The following is a 27,364-nucleotide window of genomic DNA, read 5'->3' as shown; positions in this document are numbered from 1 at the left end:
TTTGAGATCTCACTAATGAGCCCAGCATTAATTGACCTCACAGTTGTTCTTGAGAAGGTAGTGTGAATCACCTTCTTGAACTGCTGCATTCTTTCTGGTAAAGGAGCTGCTGTCGTACCACCATTTGGGTGGATGTCCAAGTATTTAGACCCAATGATAATGAGTGACGGATGACCTATTTTCAAAGTCAAAATTGACGCTATTGTCATATGCACAAGTAAATATTTGCACAGCTGTAATGAAAAACATATCTGCAGTAACATCAGAGGCACAGAGCACCAGAAACTCAACATTCAAAATATAAATTAGTAAGTTAAACAAAATTGTGCAAGAAAGATCACAATGAAAGATTAAATATTAAATGTCAGCTTTATTTGCCACATTGGAACATACAGTGAAATGTGTCGTTTGCGTCATTGACCAACACAGTCTGAGGAGGTGCTGGCGGTAGCCAGCAAGCGTCACCACGCTTCCAGTGCCAACATAGCATGTCCACAGTCCTGCTGAAGGGTCTCAGTCTGAAGTGTTAACTGTCTGTTCCCAACCATAGATGCTGCCTGACCTGCTGAACTCCTCCAGCACGTTGTGTGTATTTCTCTAGATGTCCAGCATTTGCAATACCTCTTGCGTCTATGCCCACAACCCGTAAGTCTTTGGAAAGCAGGAGGAAACCGGAGCAAATGGAGGAAACCCACACGGTCACGGGGAGAAAGCACAAACTCCTTATGGGCAGTGGAGTGAACTGAACCCGGATTGCCGGTGCTGTAAAGCATTACACTGACTGTTATGCTGGAGAAGGTCCATTGTAGTGCATTGTAGTATTTGTATCCTAACTTAGTGATGAGGGTTGTACAGTTTGGTACAAGAACTGAGTGGTTGAAGAGAAGGGGCTGTTCTTGAACCTAGTGATATGGGACTTTCAGCTTCTGGGCAGAATGATGGGTGACTTGCATAGGAACCTGCAGGCTGATGGTGCTCCCATACACGTGATGCCGTTGCTGTGACTGATGTTGAAGTCATAACTCTGAGAGCTGCTACTTCTGTTGATAACTACTGTAGATTTCGTAAACAGTGCACAGCAAGGTCATGGTGTGTCTAAGTGGAGGGAGTAAATGTTCTCACACTGAATGGTGTAGGAGTGAAGGGATTGTCCTGCCCTGGATGGTCTTGAGTATTGTTAGAATTTCAGTTTTCCGAACAAGTGGACGATAATCCATCACGTTCCTTACCTGTGCCTTGAATGTGTGTCAAGAGATGAGTCGCTCACTGCCACGTACCTGATCTCCTAGAGGGAAGCATGGCAGTGCAGTGGTTAGTATAACACATTTCAAAGCCAGATGTCTGTAAGGAGTTTGTACACTCTATGACCACATGGTTTTCCTCCAGGTGCTCCAGCTTCTGCCCGTATTCCAAAGATGTCCAGGTTAGTAAGTTATGGCTATGCTATGTTGATGCCAGAAGCATGGCAAAACTTGCAGGCTGCCCCAGCACATCCTCAGACAGTGCTGGTCCTGGATACAAACAATGCTTTTCACCGTACGTTTTGCTGTTTTGATGTGCACGTGAGAAATAAAGCTAATTTGTAATCTTTCCTATTTGCTGCTGGAACCACAGTAGTAATGTAGCTGCTTCAGTAAGTGGTGACTCCTAGTATGTTGATGGTGGCTGGATTAGACAGTGGTAATAGAGTCATAGGAAAATACAGCATTGAACCAGGCCCTTCGGCTCATCTAGTCCATGCTGAACCATTTAAACTGTCTATTCCATTGACCTGCACCAGGACCATAACCCTCCATACCCTGACCATCCATGTACCTATCGAAACTTCTTTTAAATGTTGAAATCAAGTTCGCATGCACCACTTGTGCTGGCAGCTCAATCCACTCTCTCATAAACCTCTGAATGAAAGTTTGAATCCTCGTTCCCCTTAAACTTTTCACCTTTCACCCTTAACCCATGACTTCTAGTTGCAGTCCCACCCAACCTTCATGGAAAAAGCCTGCTTGCATTTACCCTGTCTATACCCCGCATAATTTTGCATATTCAATCTCCTCTCAATCTTCTATTTTCCAAGGAATAAAGTCCTAACATATTCAATCTTTCCTTATAACTCAGGTCCTCGAGACCCGGCAACATCTTTGTCAATTTTCTTTGTACTCTTTCAACCTTATGTACAACTTTCCTGTAGTGTCATCGTAGTAAGTTATGGCCATATTGAGAAAGTAAGGATCGTAGGCTTATTGAGAAAGTAAGGAGGCATGGGATCCAAGGGGACGTTGCTTTGTGTATCCAGAACTGGCTTGCCCACAGAAGGCAAAGTGTAGATGTAGATGGGTCATATGCTGCATGGAGGTCGGTGACCAGTGGAGTGTCTCCGGGATCTGTTCTAGGACCCTTACTCTTTGTGATTTTTATAAATGACCTGGATGAGGAAGTGGAGGGATGGGTTAGTAAGGTTGGAGGTGTTGTAGATAGTGTGGAGGGCTGTCAGAGGTTACAACGGGACATTGATAGGATGCAAAACTGGGCTGAGAAGTGGCAGATGGAGTTCAACCCAGATAAGTGTGAAGTGGTTCATTTTGGTAGCTCAAATATGATAGCAGAATATAGTATTAATGGTAAGACTCTTGACAGTGTGGAGGATCAGAAGGATCTTGGGGTCTGAGTCCATAGGATGCTCAAAACACCTGCGCAGGTTCATTCTGTGGTTAAGAAGGCATACACTGTATTGGCCTTCATTAATCGTGGGATTAAGTTTAGGAGCCAAGAGGTAATGTTGCAGCTATATAAGACCCTGATCAGACCCCACTTGGAGTACTGTGCTCAGTTCTGGTCGCCTCACTACAGGAAGGATGTGAAAGCCATAGAAAGGGTGCAGAGAAGATTTAGAAGTATGTTGCCTGGATTGGGGAGCATGCCTTATGAGAATAAGTTGAGTGAACTTGGCCTTTTCTCCTTGGAGTGACGGAGGATGAGAGGTGACCTGATAGAGGTGTTTAAGATGATGAGAGGCATTGATTGTGTGGATAGTCAGGGCTGAAATGGTTGCCACAAGAGGACACAGGTTTAAGGTGCTGGGGAGTAGATGCACAGGAGATGTCAGGGGTAAGTTTTTTACTCAAAGAGTGGTGAGTGCGTGGAATGGGCTGCCAGCAACTGTGGTGGAGGCAGATACAGTACGGTCTTTTAAGAGACTTTTAGATAGGTACATGGAGCTTAGAAAAATAGAGAGCTATGGGTAAGCCTAGTAATTTCTAAGGTAGGGACATATTTTGCATAATTTTGTGGGCCAAAGGGCCTGTATTGTGCTGTAGGTTTTGTATGTTTCTAAGTTCTGAATGTGAAAGAGTGGGTCTATGTCTATCTCTGGAAACATGCACTGGTCATAAATTTAAAATAAATTTATTATCAAATATTAGTATACACAACCTTGAGATTTATTTTCCTGCAGACATGTACAGAAAAATAAAGAAAAACAATAGAGTTTATGGACAACTATATATGAGCAAATACTGACAAACAACCAATGTGTAAAATAACGTGAGTCTCAAGGTTGTGGATTCAGTTTGGTGTTGGGGTGAGTGAAGTTATCCATGCTGCTTCAGGATCCTGATGCTTGGAGAGTAATAACGGTTTCTGAACCTCAGCCTGGTGGTGTGGAACCTGTGGTACCTGTCTGTTCTGTTGAGTGTGGTCTTTTCTTGATTCTATTGTGTTTCTTGTAGTTGCTGTAATTGTCCAAGGTTGTATATGGTCCTTTGATAATAAATTTACTTTTATCTTTGAACCTCCTCTCCATTAGTATTACTGAGCAGTCTTCACTGTGAGACTGAGAGTGGAACAGTATCACATCCATCTCTGGACTGTAATCTCGCATCCATCAATGACAGAATCTGTCCAATTGAGGCTAAACATTTCAGTCAGGATTTAAATTAATGAAAACCAAGAAATCCAAACTTTAGAAAACTTGATTTTTAACCTAAGCTGCCAAGAAACCAATTTGATCATTTCTGGTGCTACGGTTAAGAGAGTGAGTTGAGGGTGATGTTGGGCAAGAGATTGATTAACTGATTCTGTACGCTTCCTGCCTTACGCATCAATTAAAGTTAAGCTGAGGTTCATGTATCACATATACAGGCAATCAATTGCGAAAAATCAGAACATTTCACCAGTGTTTCTGAAGAGATTTTACTGCCTCAAGGCTGTCTGCTCTGCAATAAAAGAATTGTTTTGTACTGTTTGGGCTATGTGGGAGGGAAGAACTAGATTGATTGTAGAGTCCTGTACTGTGCTGTAATATTCTATGTTCTATGCTCTATTTTTGAGTAGCAGGACATGGGGGTAGTTGATGGATTTCCTTTTATATAGTTTCAAGGGAAAAGATGTAATCAGAGTTTTGGGACTGGAGAGCTCAACCAAAGAACTGGAGTGGATGTGATGAAACAAGCTGTTTATTCATTCATAGGATGTGGGAGCTATTCTTGAGATTGCATTGAAAATCCTTTATTGATTGAAGAGATAATTAAAAATCAAAGCACCACAAACAAAATGCTGGGGGAACTCAGCAGGTCAGGCAGCATCTCTGAAATGAATAAGAAGTTGACATTTTGGGCCGAGATCCTTCTTCTGAATTGTCAACTGCTTCCCCTTTTCCATAGATGCTGCCTGACCTGCTGAGTTCCTCCAGTGTTTTGTGTGTGTTGCTTTGGATTTCCTGCATCTGCAGACTTTCTCGTGTTTATGACTGAAATTTAGCCACTTTGCTCCAAGTATGATGTCACCTGCAGGCCAAGCTGGATTTCTTAATTTGTAAAGGTGTCAAAGGTCACAGGGAGAAGGCAGGAGAATGGGGTTGAGAGTGTAACAAATCAGGCATGATGGAATGGTTCAGTGTACATGATGGGTCGAATGGCCTAATTTTCCTTCTCCGCCCTTTGGTCTAGTAGAGAGAGGAAGAGTTGTCTTTGAAAGACATCAGAGGACCGGAGGAGTTTTCTGAAAGTTCCCATCAATGCAGTCTCAAACTTTTAATACCATATTTATTTAAATATGTAAATTTAAATTCAAGTTTTGCGAATAAATCTTGTATTAAATTTAAATTTAAGTTTGGTTGTTAATGCAAGCAACACATTTCACTGTTTCTTTCAATGTACATTTGATAAATAAATTTGAATCTTGAAATCTAAATGTGTCTTCAGAATCGAACACATACCTCCAGATCAATGGTCCATTCATACCAGTGCTGTAAGAACGATTGTGCTCTGAACCTTCATTCTGTGCCGCCTCTATAATCCTTTCAAGCTGTAACCACAACAGTAATGATGCTGAATAACCAACACTGTCCTTCAAAAGTTAGGACAAGTGGTCTCTGGGAATGTGCCAGCATTTGAAGGGCTCTCCACAAAATGTGCCAGCTACAGGGTTCTAAAGAACCAACACAGGTTGTTGCTTGCTTGTTGTTGGTAGAGCTGAATTTTGACAGAATGAAAAGGAAGATGGCATGAAATTCCTGTTCCATACCCAATATCAAATGAAAAGTAAACTGGATTTATAAAGGACTTCATTTTATGGTCTCTGGCAAGGATCAGAACGAAGAGTTGGAGACTTTTCTTCCCCCTCTCCTGTAACATATAGGTTTAATCATGACATCACTTGGGGCTGTGAAGGCTTGACTGACCCACTCAGGATACAGGCCATCCCTGAGTTATGGATACTCAACTTATGGACACCGGTACATACAAATGAGCTCCTATTATATCATTGAATTCAGAAGCTGGATGTATTCTCGTTCCTGTGAATGGTAAACTAGTTTTCTTTCTTAGAATCAGGTTTATTATAATTGACCATCATTTCCACAATCCTGATTGAGAAGTTGCAGTACCTCCCTCTGCAATTGGATCCTTGACTTCCTAACCGCAAGACCACAATCTGTGCAGATTGGTGATAACATCTCCTCCTCACTGATGATCAACACTGGTGCACCTCAGGGGTGTGTGCTTAGCCCATTGCTCTACTCTCTATATACCCATTATTGTGTGGCTAGGCATAGTTCAAATACCATCTGTAAATTTGCCATTGTTGGTAGAATCTCCAGTGGTAACAAGAGGGCGTACAGGAGCAAGAGATGCCAACTAGTGGAGTGGTGCTGCAGCAACAACCTGGCACTCAACGTCAATAAGACGACAGAGCCGATTGTGGACTTCAGGAAGGGAAAGACAAAGGAACACATACCAATCCTCATTGAGGGATCAGAAGTGGGGAGAGTGAGCAGCTTCAAGTTCCTGGGTGTCAAGATCCCTGAGGATCTAACCTGGTCCCAACATATCGGTGCAGTTATAAAGAAGACAACACAGTGGCTATACTTCATTAGGATATGGTTTGGTATGTCAATAGGTACGCTCAAAAACTTCTATAGATGTACCACGGAGAGCATTCTGACAGGCTGCATCACTGTGGGGGGGGGGGGGGGGGGGAGAGCTGCAGTGCAAGACCGAAAGAATCTGCAGAGAGCTGTAAATTTAGTCGGCTCCATCTTGGGTACTAGCCTCCAAGGTACCCAGGACATCTTCAAGGAGCGGTGTCTTGAAACGGTGTCTCAGAAAAGCAATGTCCATTACTGAGGACCTCCAGCACCCAGGGCATGCCCTTTTATACTTTATACTTTATTGTCGCCAAACAATTCCTACTAGAATACACAATCATCACAGCGATATTTGATTCTGCGCTTCCCACTCCCTGGATTACAAATATTAAATATTAAAAATATTTAAAATAGTAACAATTAGTAAATATTAAAATTTAAATTATAAATCATAAATATAAAATGGAAAGTAAGGTAGTGCAAAAAAACCGAGAGGCAGGTCTGGATATTTGGAGGGTATGGCCCAGATCCGGGTCAGGATCCGTTCAGCATTCTTATCACAGTTGAAAAGAAGCTGTTCCCAAATCTGGCCGTACGAGTCTTCAAGGTCCTAAGCCTTCTCCCGGAGGGAAGAGGGACGAAAAGTGTGTTGGCTGGGTGGGTCATGTCCTTGATTATCCTGGCAGCACTGCTCCGACAGCGTGCGGTGTAAAGTGAGTCCACGGACAGAAGATTGGTTTGTGTGATGTGCTGCGCCGCGTTCACGATCTTCTGCAGCTTCTTTCGGTCTTGGACAGGACAACTTCCATACCAGGTTGTAATGCACCCTAGAAGAATGCTTTCTACGGAGCATCTATAAAAATTAGTGAGGGTTTTAGGGGACAGGCCAAATTATTTTAGTTTTCTCAGGAAGTAAAGGTGCTGGTGGGCCTTCTTGGCAGTGAACTCTGCTTGGTTGGACCAAATCAGGTCATTTATGAACTTAAAGCTTTTGAACTGTTCCACTTGCGCACCACCGATGTAAATTGGGTTGTGCGGTCCGCTACTCCTTCTGAAGTCAGCAACCAATTCCTTCGTCTTGCTGACGTTGAGGGATAGGTTATTGTCTTTGTACCATGCCACCAGGTTCTTAATTTCCTCTCTGTACTCAAACTCGTCATTACCTGAGATACGGCCTACAATTATTGTGTCATCAGCAAACTTATATATTGAGTTTGATGGAAACTTTGCTACACAATCATGGGTGTACAGTGAGTACAGCAGGGGGCTGAGTACACAGCCTTGTGGGGCACCAGTGCTCAGAGTGATTGTAGAGGAGAGCTTGTCCCCTATTTTTACAGCCTGGGTCCTGTCTGTGAGGAAGTTGAAGATCCAGCTGCAGATCTGAGTGCTAAGGCCCAGGTTCCGGAGCTTAGGAATCAGTTTATTTGGAATGATAGTATTAAAGGCAGAGCTGTAGTCAATGAAAAGGAGCCTTTTCTCACTGTTACCATCAGGTAGGAGGTACAGAAGCCTGAAGGCACACACTCAGTGATTCAGGGACAGTTTCTTCCCCTCTGCCAACTGATTCCTATATGTACATTGAACCCTTGGACACTACCTCACTTTCTTTATATATATAGTATTTCTGTTTTTTTGCACAATTTTTAATCTATTCAATCTACTGTAATTGATTTACTTATTTATCATTGTTATTATTATTTTTCTTCTATATTATGTATTGCATTGAACTGCTGCTGCTAAGTTAACAAATTTCACATCACATGCCGGTGATAATAAACCTGATTCTGATTCTGGTGCTGGTTGGGATGGTTTGAGAATCTCAGAAACTGCTGACCTCCTGGGATTTTCACTCACAACAGTCTCTAGAGTTTACAGAGAGCGGTGCGATCCGTAGATGAAAATACCTTGTTAATGAGAGAGGTCAGAGGAGAATGGCCAGACTGCTTCAAGCTGACAGGAAGATGGCAACAACTCAAATAACCACATATTACATTGTGGCCATGGAGTGTATTTATTGCTTGTTCAGCACTTTGAGGAAAGCTGGGGTGAAAAAAAAACTGAAGAAAGTATGAATAACAATTTGTTGCACAACAAGCAGACTCAGCATACCTCCAGACTCTGTCTAGCCGATGCAGTGCTTTCTGAACTCTAGACCTGCTGCTATATAACACACTTGGTAAATAGCATTTACACAGCAAAATCCCACTGAAGTATAACAATGATCAAACATTAGTCTATTCATGGATCATAATTACTGAAGGATAACTGTTGGTCAGGACACCAGGGAGAATTCCCCTGCTTTCCTTCAAGGTGATATCTTGGATTGATTTATCTCCTTCAAACAGATTAGGTGGAGTCTTGGTTTATAAACTTCCATTGACAGCATCTCAGACAGGACAGTGATAGCATCAGCTGCAGTTAAATGAAAGGCACTCTATGAATGTAAGCTGTTACAGAGCATAGAACATTGAACATTGCAGCACAGTACAGTCTGTTCGACTCACAATGTTGTTGTTGCTGTTGGCTCTTAGCTTCTAGTGGATATCCTTTGGCCATTGATGACCTCCCATCTCCATCGTCCTCTGGTCTGAGCCAATTACTCAAGGATGAACCAAGAGTGTCCCATTGTCTAATTTCCGCCTCAACGCCTCTCCTCCGTGTGTTCTTTGGATGTTCCTTTTTCCTCTTTCCTTGGAGATTCCATTTTAATGCCTGCCTGGAGATTTTGTTGGTTGGCTTTCTCAAGGTGTGGCCAATCCACCTCCATTTCCGTTTGCATATTTGTATCTCTATGGATCCCTGCTTGGTGTTTTCTCACAGTAACTGGATGGTTGCTTTGTCGGTCCATCTGATGTTTAGGATCCTTCTCAGGCAATGGTTGATAAAAGCCTGTAGTTTTTGTAGTGTCTTCTTTGTTCTCCAGATTTCAGAGCCATATAAGAGCACTGTTTTAACATTTGAGTTGAAGATTCTGATTTTGGTTTTCCTTGCTATGACTTTGCATGTCCACACTTCCCTAAAGATGTTGAAAACCACTCTGGCCTTGTTGATCCTTGTTGATTCCGCCATATATACTCCCAATGCTTCCAAGATAGACAACGGAAGTCATGCTGACCTTTTAACTAATTCTAAGATCAATCTAATCTTACCTGCTCCATAGCCCTCCATTTTTCAATCATCCATGTGCCTTTCTGAGTCTCTTAAATATCCCTAATGCACCTGCCTCTACCATAACCTCTGGAGCATGTTCGATGCACGCATCACTCTCTGTAAAAAAGCTTACCTCTGTTATCGACCCTATACTTTCCCCCAATCACCTTAAAGTTATGCCCCCTTGTTTTATCCATTTCTGTCCTGGGAAAAGAAGTCTCTGGTTGTCCTCTTACAAATAAACAAAATAGTTTATTTCATAACTGACATGGTAACTAAGTTTTTCCCCTGCATAGTGCAGTAGAACATTAATTAGCTGGAGATGAGCTGATGCTAGCATTTGTCCCTTGAGATGTATGATAATGAATCGAGTGTCTGAAGTTCCTAAGTGTACCATATAACCTACTGTATAATATAGGACTACTTTATGTTGTACTAATACATAGTATTGAGCATGCACTACTAGGCGCGTATTGATCTGTACGTGTGTGTTCAGTTTGGTTTCAGTTAGTAAAGAACCCTGTTAACGTAGCTCCAGTCTCCAACGTTTTTATTCATGATATTGTTGTGTAAATGGCCACATACACAACACTAACGCTGCATTCAATTTCTAATGCTGACTCACAGGTCCATCCATGTTTTGCAGGTGAAGGAAGCTATGCAGAGAATCCATGACAGAGGAAACATAGGGAAACTTATCCTGGATGTCGAGAAAACACCAACACCACTGGTGAGTGATTCTTGTTTCTAAAAGCTTCAAGTCAAAATGACAACGTTATACTAAGCAACTGGAAAATCAATAAGCATATCAGCATTTAATTATTGACAAGAGTTGATTAATTCCAATATACTGATAAAGTAACTTTCATATTGTAAGCTCGTTAGGTAATGAAAGCAACTAAATTTGTGTGCATTACCACCAACTACAAGATGTGAGATGGAATGTTCTTCCCTTACATGGATAAGTACAGAGCTGCTTATGCATTTTTTTTTCACATGGGAGAGAGGGTTTGATTTTCATTTTATCATTTGTGTTATTTGTTTTTATTTGTGTGTGATGTGGGAGGGTGGTTGATGTTTTTCTTTGAACACATTCATGCTTTTTCTTTGTTTTGTGGCTGACTGGAGAAGACAAATCCTAGGATTGTACAACATACATACTTTGATAATAAATGTCCCTTTGAACCTTTTGAACAACTCTCAAGAGGCTTTATAAGGTATTGGTCAAAGTTTCAAAGGTTCATTTTATTGTCAAAGTATGCATGTATAGTGCAACTTTGAGATCCGTCTTCTCCGGATAGCCATGAAATACAGAAAAACCATTGGAGGTGTTGAAAGAAAAGACATCAACCCCCCCACCCGCACATAAAAGAAAATGAAACAAAACTTACAAACCCCAAACCCCCTACCCTTTTCCTTGCACAAAAAACTAACAGATTGTCCACACAGAAAACCGCAGCTGGAACATCAAACCCCAAATGCCCAACCCCCTCCCTTGCACAAAAACTAACAGATAACCCTTCTGGAAAACAGCAGCTTGAACATCAAATCCCAAACCCCATCCTCACAAAAAAACCCGGTGGCAATAGCATCAAACCCCCAACCCCTCTCACACACAAAAACTAACAGGTTGCCCACACAGTAAAACACCAACAAGAACATCAGATCGCAAGTCCCCAACCCCTCCCTCATACAAAAAATAACACATTGCCTACCCGCTAATCGGCAACAAGAAAGAAAACACAGAGAACTGTAGCAAACCAAAATAAACTACAGTCCAATAATCAGATAAATCTCAGAATTTTGAAAACATCCTCCCATCACTATCGAGTGGAGTGGCCACACAAACTCAGACCCTGCATGAAGAGTGAATGCCATGTTGAGTCTGAGCACTGAGTCCAAGTGCTGTGCTGACTTGGCTGTCGACCACCGGAGAATGACCACTGACCTCTTCCGCATTTGCCTTGATACTTCTATCTTCTTTGTTGCTTTGAAATGGAGTGGATTATGGCCCCCATGCCTTGTCTCTGGCCTTCTCCACGAGGCAGCTTATGTTCTCTGTCCTCCCTGGGGACAGCAGAGTGCGAGAACATTCAATGGAATTCCAAACTGCACGTCACAGGCCCCAACAGTTACTGAAGCACAATCAGGACAAAAAGAGCAAGCATATAGAGTAAGTGAAATGGTTTGACGAGATTTGGAAGCGTACCATCTTGATCGGCCAGACCACAGTTGAATTATTGTAAGCAGCTTTGGGTTCCTAATCTAAGAAGAGATGTGCTGGCATTGGAGAGTGTCCAGAGGAGGTTCACGAGAATGATTCTGGGAATGAAAGGGTTAACATATGGTATGAGGAGCATTTGATGGCTCTGGGCCTGTACCCTCTGGAGTTTAGAAGATTGAGGGGGTATCTCATTGAAACATTGAATATTAAAAGGCCAAAATAGAGTAGATATGGAAAGTGGGGGAGTCTAGGACCTGAGGGCATATCCACAGAATAAAGGGATGTCCATTTTCACCAGAGATAGGAGGAAATTACTTTAGCCAGAGGGTGTGAATCTGGAAGTCATGGCCATAGATGGCTGTGGAAGCTAAGTCTTTGGGTGTATTTAAAGCAGAGGTTGATAGATTCTTGAATAGGCAGGACTTCAAAGGTTATGGGAAGGAGGTAGGAGACTTGGTGTTGTGAGGAATAATAAATCAGCCTTGATGGAATGGTGAAGCAGACTCTGTGGTTGAACTGGCCTAATTCTGCTCCTACATCTTATGGAGAAGGGGCAAAAGAGGGTTACTGGCACCTTAAAACCAGTCTCTTCATGCAGATGGATCTCATCATCCATGGCTGGCAGCTCATTGAGGAGAAAGAAAACTTCGTTCTCAAACCTCAGCCACCTTGCGGCTATACCCACTCACACGGAAGTGAAACCCATGGAAAATTCAGGAGTAAATCCCAAGAAAAAATCTGGAGCTGGAGTCCCTTATATTGAGTTCAACGCTGACTGGTATCTCCTGTGACAATGCTGGTGCCAAACTGTATCGGTCTCTGCTAGTCCTCTGGATTCATCAGCCGTATGTAGAGGGGGAGCCTGCAGCTTGCTCTCCATGTTGTACTGCTCTGGTTTTCGTATCATATAGACAGCTGGGACGCAACATCCATGGTCGGCCCGACCAACGGAGGGCCTTAAAGACACAGGCTATATCATTACATCTCCTTCAGAAGCCAGCGCTTGGCGTTAGAGAGGGAGAAGTTGGCCCTCAGTTCAAAGAAAGAGAAGTCAGCGCTTGGTTTGGAGAAGGAGAAGCTAGTGGACAGGCTGGAGAAGGAGAACCTGCAAAGAGGCCAGAAGGGGTTCAGTAGAGCTGAACTGAGTGCAGACTGTGCTGCTGCCTGATACTTGGAGACATCGGAGTTGGTGCGCGACAAGAGCATACATTGTAACCATAAGTGACTGCCTTGGACGTTTCTCTTGCAATCGCGAGCTCGTGTTGAACATTAGTAATGTGAGATGCCACACGTCTGTTTCCCTTGTTTGGTGGGAGACTGGCAATGAGGCAGCAGCGTGGCCTCAGTTGTAGCAAGGACTAGGCCTCAAGCCTCAGGCTTGTCTGCTGCTGCAGTCCAGCTGAGAAGGCACTGTTGGTGGTGTAGCATGGTGTCCATGCTCGGTTGGGAGCTGGCCTGTCCCGTCAGTGCTGTACTCAGGGACATGTTGCTCTGGAACAGGGATTATACATATGTTTTCTTGCATAATGATATATGCTTTTCTCTCGCTATTTTGAATGTATGTTATAAACCATGGCTCCAGAGGAACACTGCCTCATTCAACTGTATCAATACATGGTTTGAATGATAATTAAGACTTGATTTGATTTGATTTGATTTTCAGTGCCAAGTTGAAATCCTGCTACCACCTAACTAAATAAATTCTGGAATTGAATTGTGAGCAGATTCAATGGGGATGGATGGGCTAATTCTACTCCTATGGCCATTATCTTACGGAAGTATCTTCAGGGAAGCAATTAGAAATCAGCAATAACTCCCCAGTCTTAGTAGCAGAACCTCCTCTCCTCTTTATCTGTATCATCACATCCAACAGATAAATAAACTACAGAGAGATATAATGATGTATTCATATCTGCTCAGCTAGGACAGTAAAGATGCCAGGCAGGATAGTGGAATGCACCTCTTGAGGGATGTGGGAAGGCAGGAAGACCTCCAGTATCCCTGATGACTACAACTGCGAGAAGTGCATCCAGCTGCAGCTTCTAACAATCTGCGTTAAGGGGTTGGAGGTGAAACTGGGTGAACTCCAGATCATTCGGGAGGTGGAGGGGGTGATAGATAGGACGTATAGAGAGATAGTTACACCTGAGGTGTAAGACTGAGGAGGCTGGGTGACAGTCAGGAAGGGGAAAGGGGTTGGAAGTCAATGCAGAGTACCTTTGTGGCCATCCCCCTCAACAACACAGGTGTATCACTTTTCATACTGTTAGGGGCGGGGGTTTAACCCAAAAGAGGAAAGTCTCAGCGATCGGGTCTTTGGCACTGAGCCTGTCTCTGTGACTCAGAAGGGAATGGGGAAGAAGAGGCGAGCTGTGGTGATAGGGGTTCATTAGGTAGGGGAGTGGACAGGAGGTTCTGTGTGCAAGATCGAGATTCCCAGATGGCATGTTGCCTCCTAGGTGCCAGGGTCTGGGGTATCTCAAATCGAGTCCTCAGCACTATTAAGTGGGAGGGTGTACAGCCAGAAGTCATAGGTATCAATGTCATGGGTAGGACAAAGCACGAGGCTCTGCATAAGCAGTTCAGGGAGTTAGGTGCTAAGTTAAAGGACAGGATCTCCCGTGCTGTGATCTCAGGATTGCTACCCATGCCACATGGTAGTGAGGCTAGAACTAGGAAGTTTATACAGTTTAATACATGGCTAAAGAGTTGGTGTAGGAGGGAAGGCATAAGATTTTTGGATCATTGGGCTCTCTTCCAGGAAAGGTGGGACCATTACAAAAGGGAAGGTTTGCACCTGAACTGGAGGGGTCTAATATCCTAGCGGGAAGGTTTGTTATTGCTGCATGGCGGGGTTTAAACTAGGCTTGCAGGGGGATGGGAACCAAGGTGCCAGAAGAGTTAGTGGAGAATTTGTGGAGGCAGGTGTTCATAAGACTTCAAAGTTAGAAGTCAAAAGGTTGTGCATGGTGCGATTAGTCTCCTGAGTTGCCTATATTTCAATTCAAGAGGTATCGTAGGAAAGGCAGATAATAGTGCTGAAGATGAGGCAACTGGTTTAAAAACAGAGGCAATGTTCAGTGAGGAGAGGCTGTTGACAGGGCAAAATTGCAGTCAATAAGATGAGTTGCAATGTAAAAGGCGGACAAAATTTAAAGGAAGAATACAGGACTGAAAGTGTTATATTTGAATGCGTGCAGTACGTGGAATAAGGTAGATGAACTTGCAGCACAGTTGCAGATTGGCAGGTATGATGTTGTAGGCATCACTGAATCATGGCTGAAAGAAGATTATAGCTGGGAGCTCAAAGTCCAAGGATACACATTGTATCAAAAGGACAGGCAGGAAGGCAGATGGAGCAGTGTTGCTCTGTTGATAAAAAATGAAATGAAATCATTAGAAAGAGGCAACATAGGGTCAGAAAGTGTTGAATCACTGTGGATAGAAGTAACAAACTACAAGGGTAAAATGATCCTGATGAAAGTTATATACGAACCCCCAAACAGTAGTAAGGATGTGGCCCACAAATTGCAATGGAAGATGGAACATGTATGCCAAAAGGGCAAAGTTACAATAGTCATGGGGGACTTCAATATGCAGGTAGATTGGGAAAATCAAGTTGGTGCTGGAAGGGGAATTTCTAGAGTGCCTATGAGATTGCTTTTTAGAGCTGCTCATGGTTGAGCCCACTAGGGGATCAGCTATTCTGGATTGGGTGTTGTGCAATGAACCAGAATTGATTGGAGAGCTTAAGGTAAAAAAAAACCCTTGGAGTAAAGTGATCATAACGTGATCGACTTTGCCCTGCAATTTGAGAATGAGAAGCTAAGTCAGATGTGTCAGTATATACAGTGGAGTAAAGGTAATTACAGAGACATGAGAGAGGATTAGCCAGAATTGATTGGAAAAGAACACTGGCAGGGATGATGGCAGAACAACAATAGTTTTGAATTTCTGGAAGCAATTCTGAAGGCACAGGGTATGTACATCCCAAAGAGGAAGAAGATAGCACAACCATGGCTAACAAGAGAAGTCAAAGCTACCATAAAAGCCAAAGAGAGGACATATAATAGAACAAAAATTAGTGGAAAGTTAGAAGATTGGGAAACTTTTAATAATGAACAGAAATCAACAAAAACAATCATTAAGAAGGTAAGGATGGAATTAGAAAAAAAGCTAACCAGTAATATTAAAGAGGATACAAAAAGTTTCTGCAGATACATTAGTGTAAAAGAGAGGCAAGAATGGATATCAGACCACTGGGAAATGATGCTGGAGAGGTAGTAATGAGGGAAACAAAATGATGGACAGTGTGAATAAGTATTTTGCGTCAGTCTTCACTGAAGTTCTAGGAGTCAGAAGGCGTGAAATGTGTGAAATTACCATAACTAGAGAGAAGGATAGGGAAAATCGAAAATTCGAAAGGTAGGTAAGTCACCTGGACCAGATGGTGTACACCCCAGGTGGCTGAAGAGTTCGTGGGGGCATTAGTAATGATCTTTCAAGAATCGCTAGATTCTGGAATGGTTCTGGAAGACTGGAAAATTGCAAATGTCAGTCCACTCTTCAAGAAGGGATAGAGGCAGAAGAAAGGAAACTATAGTCACTTAGGCTGACCTCAGTGGTTGGAAAGATGTTGGAGTCCATTATTAAGAATGTGGTCTCAGGGTACTTGGAGGCACATGAAAAAATAGGGGCAAATCAGCACGATTTCCTTAAGGGAAATCTTGCCTGACAAATCAGTTGGAATTCTTTGAAGAAATAACAAGCAGCATAAACGAAGGAGATTCAGTTGATGTTGTGTACTAGGATTTTCAGAAGGCCTTTGACAAGGTGCTACACATGAGGCTGCTCAACAAGCTAGGAGCCCATGGTGATACAAGAGAGATTCTAGTATGGATAAAGCAGTGGCTGATTGGCAGGTGGCAAAGAGTGGGAATAAAGGGAGCATTTTTTGGTCAGCACCCAGTGACTAGTGATGTTCCACAGTGGTCTGTGTTAGGACCAATTCTTTTTACATTATATGTCAATGATTTGGTGATGGAATTGATGGCTTTGTTGCAAAGTTTACAGACGATATGAAGATAGGTGGAGGGACAGGGAGTTTTGAGGAAGTAGAGAGGCTACAGAAGGACTTAGACAGATTAGGAGAATTGGCAAAGAAATGGCAGATGGAATACAGTGTTGGAAAGTGTATGGTCATGCACTTTGGGAGAAGAAATGAAAGGGCTGACTATTTTCTAAATGGAGAGAAAATACAAAAAAACGATGTGCAAGAGGATTTGGGAGTCCGTGCTCTGGATTCCATAAAAGTTAATTTACAAGTTGAGGTCTGTAGTGAGGAAGGTAAATGCAATGTTAGTACTTATTTTGAAAGGACTAAACTATAAAAGCAAGGGTGTAATGTTGAGACTTTATAAAGCACAGGTGAGGCCTCACTTGGAGTATTGTGAGTAGTTTTGGGATGCTTATCTTAGAAAAGATGTGCTGAAACTGTAGAGAGTTCAAAGGAGGTTCACAAAAATAATACCAGGATTGAATGGTTTTATCATACGAAGAGTGTTTGATGGCTCTGGGCCTGTATTCACCGAAATTCAGAAGAATGAGGGGTGTCCTATTGAAACCTATCAAATGGTTAAAGGCCTTGGTAGAGTGGATGTGGAGAAGATGTTTCCTACAGTGGGAGAGTCTAAGACCAGGGGACACAGCCTCAGAACAGAGTGGCATCCTTTTAGAATAGAAATGAGGAGAGATTGCCACAGACAGCTGTGGAGGCAAAGTTTGTGTGTATTTAAGGCAGAGGTTGATAGATTCTTGATTGGTCAGTGCATGAAGGGATATGGGGAGAAGGCAGGAGATTGGGGCTGAGAGGAAATTGGATCAGCCTTGATGAAATGGCGGAGCAGACTCAATGGGCCAAATGGCCTAATTCTGCTCCTATATTTTATGGTATTATGGTCTTATGGTATTGCACTATGCAGATAGTTAATTAATTTCATGTTGTGATAATTAGATTCATATCTGGGTCACAATCATTCATTTCTCTCTTGATGCTGACTATTTATTTATTTAGAGCTGGAGCTGAAATCAGGTGAACCCTGAATATTCGGGAGGTTCAGGGGGTTGATTGATGGGAGCTTCACAGATAGTGTGTTGCCTCCTGGGTAGCAGGGTCAAGGACATCTCAGATTGAGTCCACAGCATTCTAAAGTGGCTGGGGGGTGGGTTGGGTAGCTAGAAGTCATGGTCCACATTGGTACCAATGATATAGGGTGACGAGGTCCTGCAATGTGAGGTCATGTAGTTAAGGTGCTAAGTTAAAGGACAGGACTTCCAGTGTTGTGATCTTAGGATTGCTACTCAAAATCAAATCAAATCAAGTTTAATTATCATTCAAACCATACGTAGATACAGCGTTTCTCTGGGGCCAAGTTGCAAAACCTTCAGAATAGCAAGGAAACATTCAAAATGGCGAGAAACATTTTAACGTATACATCTGGAGGAGGAGGAGAAAATGGCGGCGCAACGCAGCGCACAGCAGCCACTCCAGTGAATGATATCTGTAATCTGTCAAGTAGGGTGCCATGCACAATCCTGATTTGATGGAGACAGACATGAGAGAACGGAGGAACATCTGGAGAAACTTTTGAAATGCCTTTTCGTTGCCGCTGCTACTGTGTGTTCCAGAATCTCCGGAGGAGAAGGCCCCGAGTCCTCAGCTTTGCTTGTTGCTCGGCGGCCGCGGTGGGGTCGAAGTGCTCGGCAGAGGTGGTGTTCGGTGTCGGAGCGCTGGTCGGAGGCTCGAAGTTTTCGGACGGACTCAGAGTCAGCTGTGGTCGAGTGCTTCCAACGCATTGGCAGTTGTCGGCACCTGGAGGTTTATGGCAGGGAGTTTCTCCCTTCTGCTGCCTGCTATCGGGGACTATCGGGAGTCGATCGGAACTTTGAAACTTTTTTTTTTTTACCATGCCCATGGTCCGCTCTTTATCAAATTATGGTATTGCTTTGCACTGCTGTAACTATATGTTATAATTATGTGGTCTTGTCAGTGTTAGTCTTTGGTTTGTCCTATTTTTTTTGTGAGAGAGGGTGAAGGAGAACCATAAGGGGATCCTACAGGTATATTAAGAGCAAAAGGATAGTTAGGGACAAAATTGGTCCTTTGGAAAATCAGAATGGTCATCTATCAATGGAGCCAAAAGTGATGGGGGAGATCTTTAATGAATTATTTTCATCTCTATTTACTTGGGAGATGGACACAGAGTCTATAGAAGTGAGGCAGAGTAGAAGTGATTTTAGATTACAGAGGAGGAGGAGGAGTTTGCTGTCTTGAGGCAACTCAGGTGGATAAATCCCCAGGGCCTTACAAGGTAATCCCTCGGATCTTGTGGGAGGCAAGTGCAGACATTGCAGAGGCCCTAGCGGAGGTACTTAAGTCATCCTGAGTGACAGGCAAGGTACCAGAGGACTGAAAGATAGCTAACATTGTCCCTCTTTTTAAGAAAGGCTATTAAGTTAAGCCAGGAATCTATAGGCAGGTAAGGCTGGCATCAGTAGTGGGAAAGTTATTGGAAGGAATTGTAGGAGACCAGATATATAAGTATTTAGATAGACAGGGAGGGATTAGGGATAGTCCGGATAGGGCTTTGTGTGTGGTAGGCAGTGTCTAATCAATCTTATAGTGTTTTTCGGAAGTTACCAGGAAAGTTAATGAAGACAAGGCGGTGGGTGTTATCTACAGATCCCTGCATGGGAGGTTGGTCAAGAAAGTTAAATCTTTTGGCATTCAAGATGAGGTCTTAAATTGGGTTAGACATTGTCTTCACAGGAGAAACCAGAGTGTGGTAGTAGATTGTTGCCTCTCGGACTGGAGGCCCGTGACTAGTGGTGTGCTATAGAGTCTGTTGCTGTTTGTCATCTATATCAGTGATCTGGATGATAATGGAGCAAACTGCAGCAGCAAAGTTTACAAATGTCACTAAGACAGGGGGTGTAGTGGACAGCGAGGAAAACCATCAACGCTTGCAAGTGGGATCTGGACCAGTTGGAAAAATGGGCTGAAAAATACCAGATGGAATTTAATGCAGACAAGTGTAATGTATTGCATTATGGGAGAACTGACCAGTGTAAGTCTTACACAATGAATGGTAGGCACTGAGGAGTGCGGTAGAGCAGAGAGATCTAGGAATACAGATCCGTAATTCCTTGAAAGTGCCGTCACAGGTATAAAGGGTGATAAAGGAAGCTTTTGGCCCATTGGCCTTCATAAATCAACGTACTGGATACAGGAGTTAGCACGTTATACTAAGATTGTATAAGACGTTGGTGAGGCCCAATTTGGAATATTGTGTGCAGTTTTGGTCCCCTGCCTACGGGAAAGATGTAAATAAGATTGAAAGAGTGCAGAGAAAATTTACAAGGACTTTGCCAGGACTGGAGGATCTAAACTATAGGGAAAAGTTGAATAGATTAGGACCTTGCAACACACATAAAAGTTGAATAGGTTAGGACCTTAATCCCTACAATTTAGAAGACAGAGGGGAGATCTGATGGAGGCATACAAAATTTTGAGGGGACTAGATGGGCCAAAGAGCCTGTTTCTGTAGTGTTCAATGACTCTATGACTCCAAAATGGAGGTCTATGTAGCAAGGAAGGTTTATATTGATCAGTAGGTTAAGAAATCTGTACAACATCATGGGCCAAGGGGCCTGTAATATTCTATGTTCTATGTGGCCAATTGACCTACTAAGTCACATGTCTTTGGACTGTGGGCAGAAACCGGAGCACCCAGAGGTCATGAGGAGAAGATACAAACTCTTTACAGACAGTAGTGGTATTGAACCCCCATTGTTGGTGCTCTAATAGCTTTTTGCTAACCGCTACACTACCGTACTGCCCGCTGTAATTATGATCTTGATGTGTAGGTTTGAATATCACCGTAGCAGCTTAGATACTTGATAATCAATTAAATAAACTGAGCCAATCAGTCCTTTCAGTGTCAATAACAAAGGTCATCGGGGTCATCCGGTTGTTGTTAGAAACCAATTGATTGATTCGCTGTCCTTGACTGGTGTAGTCTGCGTGTGACTCCAGACTCTCAGTGCTGAGGGTGACTACCAGTTACTCTCTAGGACAGGAGTTTCCAACCCGGGGTCCATTGGTTAATGGTTGGAGCCCGTGGTGTAAAAAAAAAGGTTGGGAACCTTTGTAGTAAAACGATGCTGCTGGTCGTACTGCTTACCATATTCCCAGGAAGCCATTTTGATCCATCTGCTACATTCCCCATAGATTTTACCTGGAATCTGTGCCGTCCTCATTCCCAGCAACTCCCTCCAGATTCTACCTCTCCCCTACAAACGAGGGGCAACTCACTGCTGCTAATTAACCCACCAACCCACAAGTCTTTGGTGTGTGAGAGGCAGCCAGAGGAAACCCACCTGGTCACAGGCAGAACCTGCAGACTCCACACAGACAGAACCAGACATCAGGATCATGGTCAGTACCATCCTGGCTAGTCTACCATGCTGCATATAACTAAAGGGAGCTACGAAATGCTAGCCCTGATAACTGTTCCCGATGAATAACTAATTGGAAATGAAATATAAGGTCCCAATGGTTCCATTTAATATCAGACAACGTTACAATATGAACCCTGAAATTCTTACTCTCAGCAGACATCCACGAAACTGAAGAAAAACCCCAAAGAATGAATGACAGAAAAAATGTAAGAACCCCAAAGACCCCTCTCTGCTCCCACACACAAGCTGCTGCAAAAGCATCAATCCTTACCTCCATTCCAGCAGAAAGCATAGCACCCCCAAGACCCACCATGCAAGCATAAGCAAAGCCCCCAAAGAGAGACCTTGATCTGCAGTCCATCAAAGACCATTGTTCACCCAACAGTTCAACATTTCAGTCTCTCTCTCTCTAAGAAGGGAGAGAGAAGTGTTACACCTGACAAGCAAACAAATTTAATTTAAGTTTATTTTCTTTACAAAGTCCCATGTCCTATCCCTCATAAGGTTCATTTCACAACATTTGCATGGGAGCCTCAGGCATTTTATACTTTAGTTTCCTCTCATTATTCATAAACTTATATTATTTTGTAATAATAGCAATGATTCAAATGAAGCTGAATTAACCAGAACAAAAGTGATTTCATATTGTTAATATATAATTACACCATTTCTTCATGGTTGATTTAATTGAAGAATTTCTTTCATTTCACTGCAGAAGCTTGTATATTGCTTCTGGGTTGATGCTTGTTGTGTTCTCGTTTGATCTCTGGGTGCACAGCCTCACAGAGAAAAAGTTACGATTTGAGCAGACATAGGAACTAGACATTGAAAAAGAAAAGTAGTGAGAAGGATGGGGTATAGTCTTAGGAAGGACTATAGTGAAGTAGATATTGGACATCTTATTGCCAAAGCTTAATCCCAGCTATATGGGATTATTTAGGATCTCATGCTGGCCCTAACCAGACCATGCCAACAGTGATACCTCAATTGAGCATACTCACCTCAATCTGTCTCTGTTCCATCAGACCATAAGACATAGGAGCAGAATCAGGTTGTTCAGCCTATCAAGTCTGCTCTGCCCATCCGTTAAGGCTGATTTATTTTCCCTCTCACCCCCATTCTTGTGCTTTCTCCCTGTAACCTCTGATGTCTATACTAATCAAGATCCTAGCAACCTCCTCTTTAGACATATTCAATGATTCAACAGCTATTTGCGGCAACGAATTTCACAGATCTGCCACCGTCTGGCTGAAGAAATACTCCTTATCTCTGTTCTAAAGGGATTTTTTATTTTTTTACAGCCAGCACAACTAGCTGGCTGTAAAGCTGTTTATTCTTAAAACACACATTTATATTGCACTTCTAAAATGTCCCAAGGAGTGTTGAGTGAGTGTGATCAGACAAGACCTGCCATTGAGGCACGTGTCAGTGACCAAAACCTTGGTCAAAGGTGCAGGTCTGTGGAGTCAGCATGAGGCAGAAGGATGAAAGAGGGAATTCCAGAGCTCAGGGCAATGGCAGGTAGAGTGATGACTGATGGCAATGTAGAGAGTAAAAGACTGGAAGTGTAGGTGTGTTATGGAACTGGAGAAGTGTAGAGATTCAGGAAGAAAAGTTATTTACTGCGAAGTAATAATTTAATCCAGAGTCTTAGATTAGAGACAATCTATTGACATAGATTGACGTGGGCGACATGCAGTTTTGGACACGCTATTGGGCCCAGCTCTTCTTATCAGCCCGACATGCACTAGGATCCCAACACCCATCCCTCCTGTGTTCCTTGAGTTCGGCTCTGTTCTAGTCAGGCATTGTGTCAGGTTTTGACATTTTCATCCTTGTATACAGGTCCCTAACTCTGCCATCTCCTTCAGCCACCCAACACTTTGTACTTCCCCAGGTTTGCCCTTTGGATTCTCCTTGAATCGCTCCATCAGTAACGGCCATGCCTTCAAAACCCGGGGCCCGCAGCTTTGGAATACCTTCACTAATCTTTATTTCTTTGTTGCTAATTAAAACCTGCTGCTTCAACAGAGATTTGCTCAGCTCCCCGAACATTTCTTTCTGTAGTTGTGCGATGATTGTCCTTTCTTTGATAACCCTTCTATCAACACCTTGAAGTGTTTCTGCCACACTTAAGTGTGCTATATAAATGCAAGTTCTTGTTAAAATGAGAATGTTGAAGGTTCAGCAAAGAGAATGGAAGCTGTTCATTGCCTTTTAAGCTAGAGCAGAATTATTATTGCACAGAAAGGAGCCACTGAACCTACTGAATGCATTCTAGCCCTAAGCAGAGCAATTTATTGAAGATAGTTCCTCGTCTTTCCCACAGTGCTGCAGATTAACATCCCCCGAATACCCATCCTGTTTCTTTCATAAGATCCAATTGGCTCTAATTCCAACACATCAGATCATAAATGTTCTCTTCATAAAAGAAAACTCAACCAATGCACATACAATGTTTTAGAAACCATTTCTTCCCTTCCACCATCAGATTCTGAATGGTCCATGAACCGATGAACACAGCTTCACTATTTTACTGTTTTTGCACTATTTATTTATTGATCTATCTACTTTCTTATTGTGGTTTTTACATACTGTGCTGAAATGCTGCCAAAAGCAATAATTTCATGACATATGTCTGTGATAATAAACCTGATTCTGATTCACTGTGCACGGACAAACAATCTCTTCTTCTTGCTTCCAGATGGCAAGTGACAGCACGGAGACAAGTGAAGCGGGTGAGGAGGAGGAAGATCACGAGGGAGACAACGGCAACAAGGAGCGCATGCCCTTCATCCAGTAAGGAGCGGGCCGAGGTGACCGGTGCAGGGCCAAGAGAAACCCCTCCCACACCCCCCAACCCCAAAGTGGTTTAATTTCTTTTCAGTTGGTCGCTGGAGGAAGGAATGATTTGAGGAAGTGTCCCTGATGCGCCAGCGAACGAATGCTGTCGTACTGTGCTTATTTGTGTTCGTCTGCAATCAGCCAAGCTACAAGCTGAATCATAGTGACCTGAATTACTAAAGTGCCATATCCTTTCCACTGCAGTATTAACGACCAACATTCTGTGTTAAGATCCTCCGAACAAGAAATTCATAGTGTTATGTTTCTACTTATTTTAAAGCGGGAATTGTCCTTTCTTTGTGAATTTATTCCAGTCTTTATTGTGTCCCCATTATTACACTCAAGTACCTTTTTTTCTTTTCTCTTTCTTAGTTTCTTGTGCATGATTCTGTTAACCTATTGGTGCCTGTATTTATTCCTATATACACTGACCAGCAACTGTTCAGTAAGTCAGCACTAAATATTTCCGGACATGCAACTTTTACCAGTACACGTGACAGGAATTCGCTTCTCAACTTGCTTTATCGAGGAAGAGAAAACAGTGCAGGTCTATATGTCAGCTCCAGAGCCTAAATAACGTGAATGGAGGTCTAAATTTGTTCATTTGTTGTATTTGTCGCATTAGTGCTTTTGTTATATTGTGCCTATCAAACATTGTTTACATAAAATGACAAAAAAATAAAAAATAATAATTAGCAATTGAACTCTAGTAAAGTGACGACTTGATTTTCTACAGAGGTGATTTAAGTGACTGGCAAGTACTATATGAGACAGGCCAGATGGCCCAGTCCTGCTCTTATTTCTTATATGTTCTTCTTCCTTCTATGAGACCATAAGTATTCTTATGCAGTACAGTGCAACAGTCTTATTATGTAGCTAGGGTGCCTAAGACCTTTGCACAATACTCTAGTAACTTCATGTATTGCACTGTACTGCTGCTGCTGCAAAAAAACAAATTTCATTATATACATGAGTGATGATAAACCTGATTCTGATATGGGTCTCTATTGTGGACTGAGAGTGGGAAGGGTTCAGGGAGAGGGGAATCGTGTTTGGAAAAGAGAGAGAGGGCAAGGTGAGAGGGCAGGAAACACCAGAGAGAACCAAATCCCTTGCCCGGTGCTGCAAGGCTGTGTGTGGCTGCAGCCATGCTGCCTCACCCACCCCTGGCATTCCTTCTCTGCCACCTGTCCCACACATCTCCCGCAGTGCTTCATCCTCACCGTTCCCAACATCATTTGCTCCCGCCAGATTTACAAACTCGCTCTCCATTCCACTTTGACAAATACAGTAGTGTGCAAAGGTCTTAGGCACCCTAGCTATATAAATGTACCTAAAACCTTTGCACAGTACTGTATCACCGCTGCTATCCGATCTTCAATCCAGGAAAGAACAGTGGTTTAGTTGTACTTTCTTCAAGTTAATATAACCTGCTTGCTGCTCATAACTGAGACGGAGCTAGAAGAAGAGATAAAGAAGCAAAATGCCAATGTGGAGGATTTATATGTAGGAAACACACAGTTATTATCTGAAATTGCCAGAGGGAAATGTTACAAATAACCTGAAATAAAATACCTAATGCATCTTCCCTTTTGTTTTCATCTCTGTTCCTTCATTTCTTTGCCTCATCCAACCTGTTCATCTCGAACTTTCAACAGTATGATGACAGAACATCAACCTTACACCCACTCCACTTCCCTCTCCTCAGACTCAGCATAAATTGCCGCCCATTTATCTAGGTTTGTTCCCCATGCTCTCTTCACCTTTTTTGACTATCATATTCTCCTGAGTGGCAGGGTGGACATATGTCTCTCCCAAAGGAGGTGTAAGCCGCTCCTTTCCTCTGCAAACCTGTATCCTTGGACAAGGTGTAGCACCCGCTTAGCACCACCCCCCCCCCACCCTGATCAGGGCCACATGAAGTCACGGGAGCAGGTGGTGCAACCACGGATAGTCCCTGAAGAGTATTGATAATGGCTGGGGTCACCCATCTTGTAAAGACACTGCCCGGAAGAAGGCAATAACAAACCACTTCTGCAGAAAAATTTGCCAAGAACAATCATGGTCATGGACAGGCCATGATCGCCCACATCATATGGCATGGCACATAATGACGATGCTAATTCTCCTGAGATCTTCTGCACTTCTTTCGCTAAGTAACAGAAGGCGACCACACCCAGTATGCCACATCGGAGATGCGGTCGAGCACCTCCACCAGCCCCTTCCGGTGGTTTCCCAGCCTGGGGGATAGTCCCTTCTTCCGATGGGGCAATAGACCCACACTCGTCCCCCACAGTCAAGTCCTGTCCCTGGCTGCAAGCATCATGAGCCTGTTCTCCAACTCAGCCTCCCAAGGAATCTCTGGCTCGGGGGGTGGGGGGGGGGGGGAACGGACTAAGCACCAGATCCACCAGCGTGCGCAGCTCCCGCCTGAACGTGAGCACAGCCGGCACGCTCCTGGAGCTCTCCTGAACTGCTGCCCGGTATGCCCACAACTGCGATCCCAATTGTGGCAGGTGCTGGCTAATGAGGATGGCAAGCTGAGTAGCCAGGGACTGGTTACTGTGCTTCACCAGCCTAACAGTTTGTGACTGGTCTGTGTTTTGGTAACTCCCAGACGCCTACAGACCTCGCCAAACACCTGCGCCTCGAAGTTGTGCCCCTGGTCCCTGTGGAATTCCTCAGAAGAACTCCCCCATGAGTCCCTCATGGGTGGTGGTTGTGCTCTGGTCTGTGACTGCGTACACCTTTGGACACTTTGTGAAGTAATTCATGGCCAGTTCCCAACATCAGTGCAGAGGAATGGGCCTAAGATGTCCACCCCTACATGCTCCAGCAGGTACTGATGCATTGGCACCCTAGACGAGCCCTTCTGGGACATGGAAGCATTTCAGCAGTGCACGAACAAATCCACAGCCTGCCTGCACCGAGGCCAAAAGAAGCATTCACACAGCTTGCCCAAAGTCTTTGCAACCCTGAAACGGCCAGCCCCCATGAGCCCATGCACCGACCATTGCACTGTGGTGCGGAGACCGGGGAACCAGCCAGGAAGCTGCCACCACCGAACAGCAACGCATCATGTGCCTGCAGCGTGCCCCACTGAGCGTACAAGGCTTTAGTCTCTCGGAGCAGAGTGTGGAGACCTGCTCCCCAGGCCGGCAGCCATCTCCTCATTCAGGCCAGCATGGGATCGCTCACCTGCTCGCTGCGCGGCTGCTGGTCAATGGTGGGGAGGTCTACCTCGCCACCGGCTGCCACTTGCC

The 27,364-nt window shown here is 43.6% G+C and overlaps 1 protein-coding gene across 1 annotated transcript in view; it reads left to right on the top strand.

The window, feature by feature from the left end:
• Positions 1–24,800, top strand: part of vat1l (vesicle amine transport 1-like) — a 184,368-nt gene extending 159,568 nt beyond the window's left edge. Inside the window, exons 8-9 of the mRNA XM_072279203.1 lie at positions 10,161–10,244; positions 23,962–24,800. Coding sequence (XP_072135304.1) covers positions 10,161–10,244; positions 23,962–24,060 — 183 coding nt within the window. The 3' untranslated portion in view covers positions 24,061–24,800. The remainder of the gene's footprint in view (positions 1–10,160; positions 10,245–23,961) is intronic.
• The last annotated feature ends 2,564 nt before the right edge of the window (positions 24,801–27,364 follow it).

Source organism: Mobula birostris, chromosome 15 (assembly GCF_030028105.1).
Source record: "Mobula birostris isolate sMobBir1 chromosome 15, sMobBir1.hap1, whole genome shotgun sequence".
In the NCBI taxonomy this organism is placed as follows: Eukaryota; Metazoa; Chordata; class Chondrichthyes; order Myliobatiformes; family Myliobatidae; genus Mobula; species Mobula birostris.
Note: the sequence above shows the minus strand (reverse complement) of the source record. Positions and strands in the feature narration are given on the sequence as shown.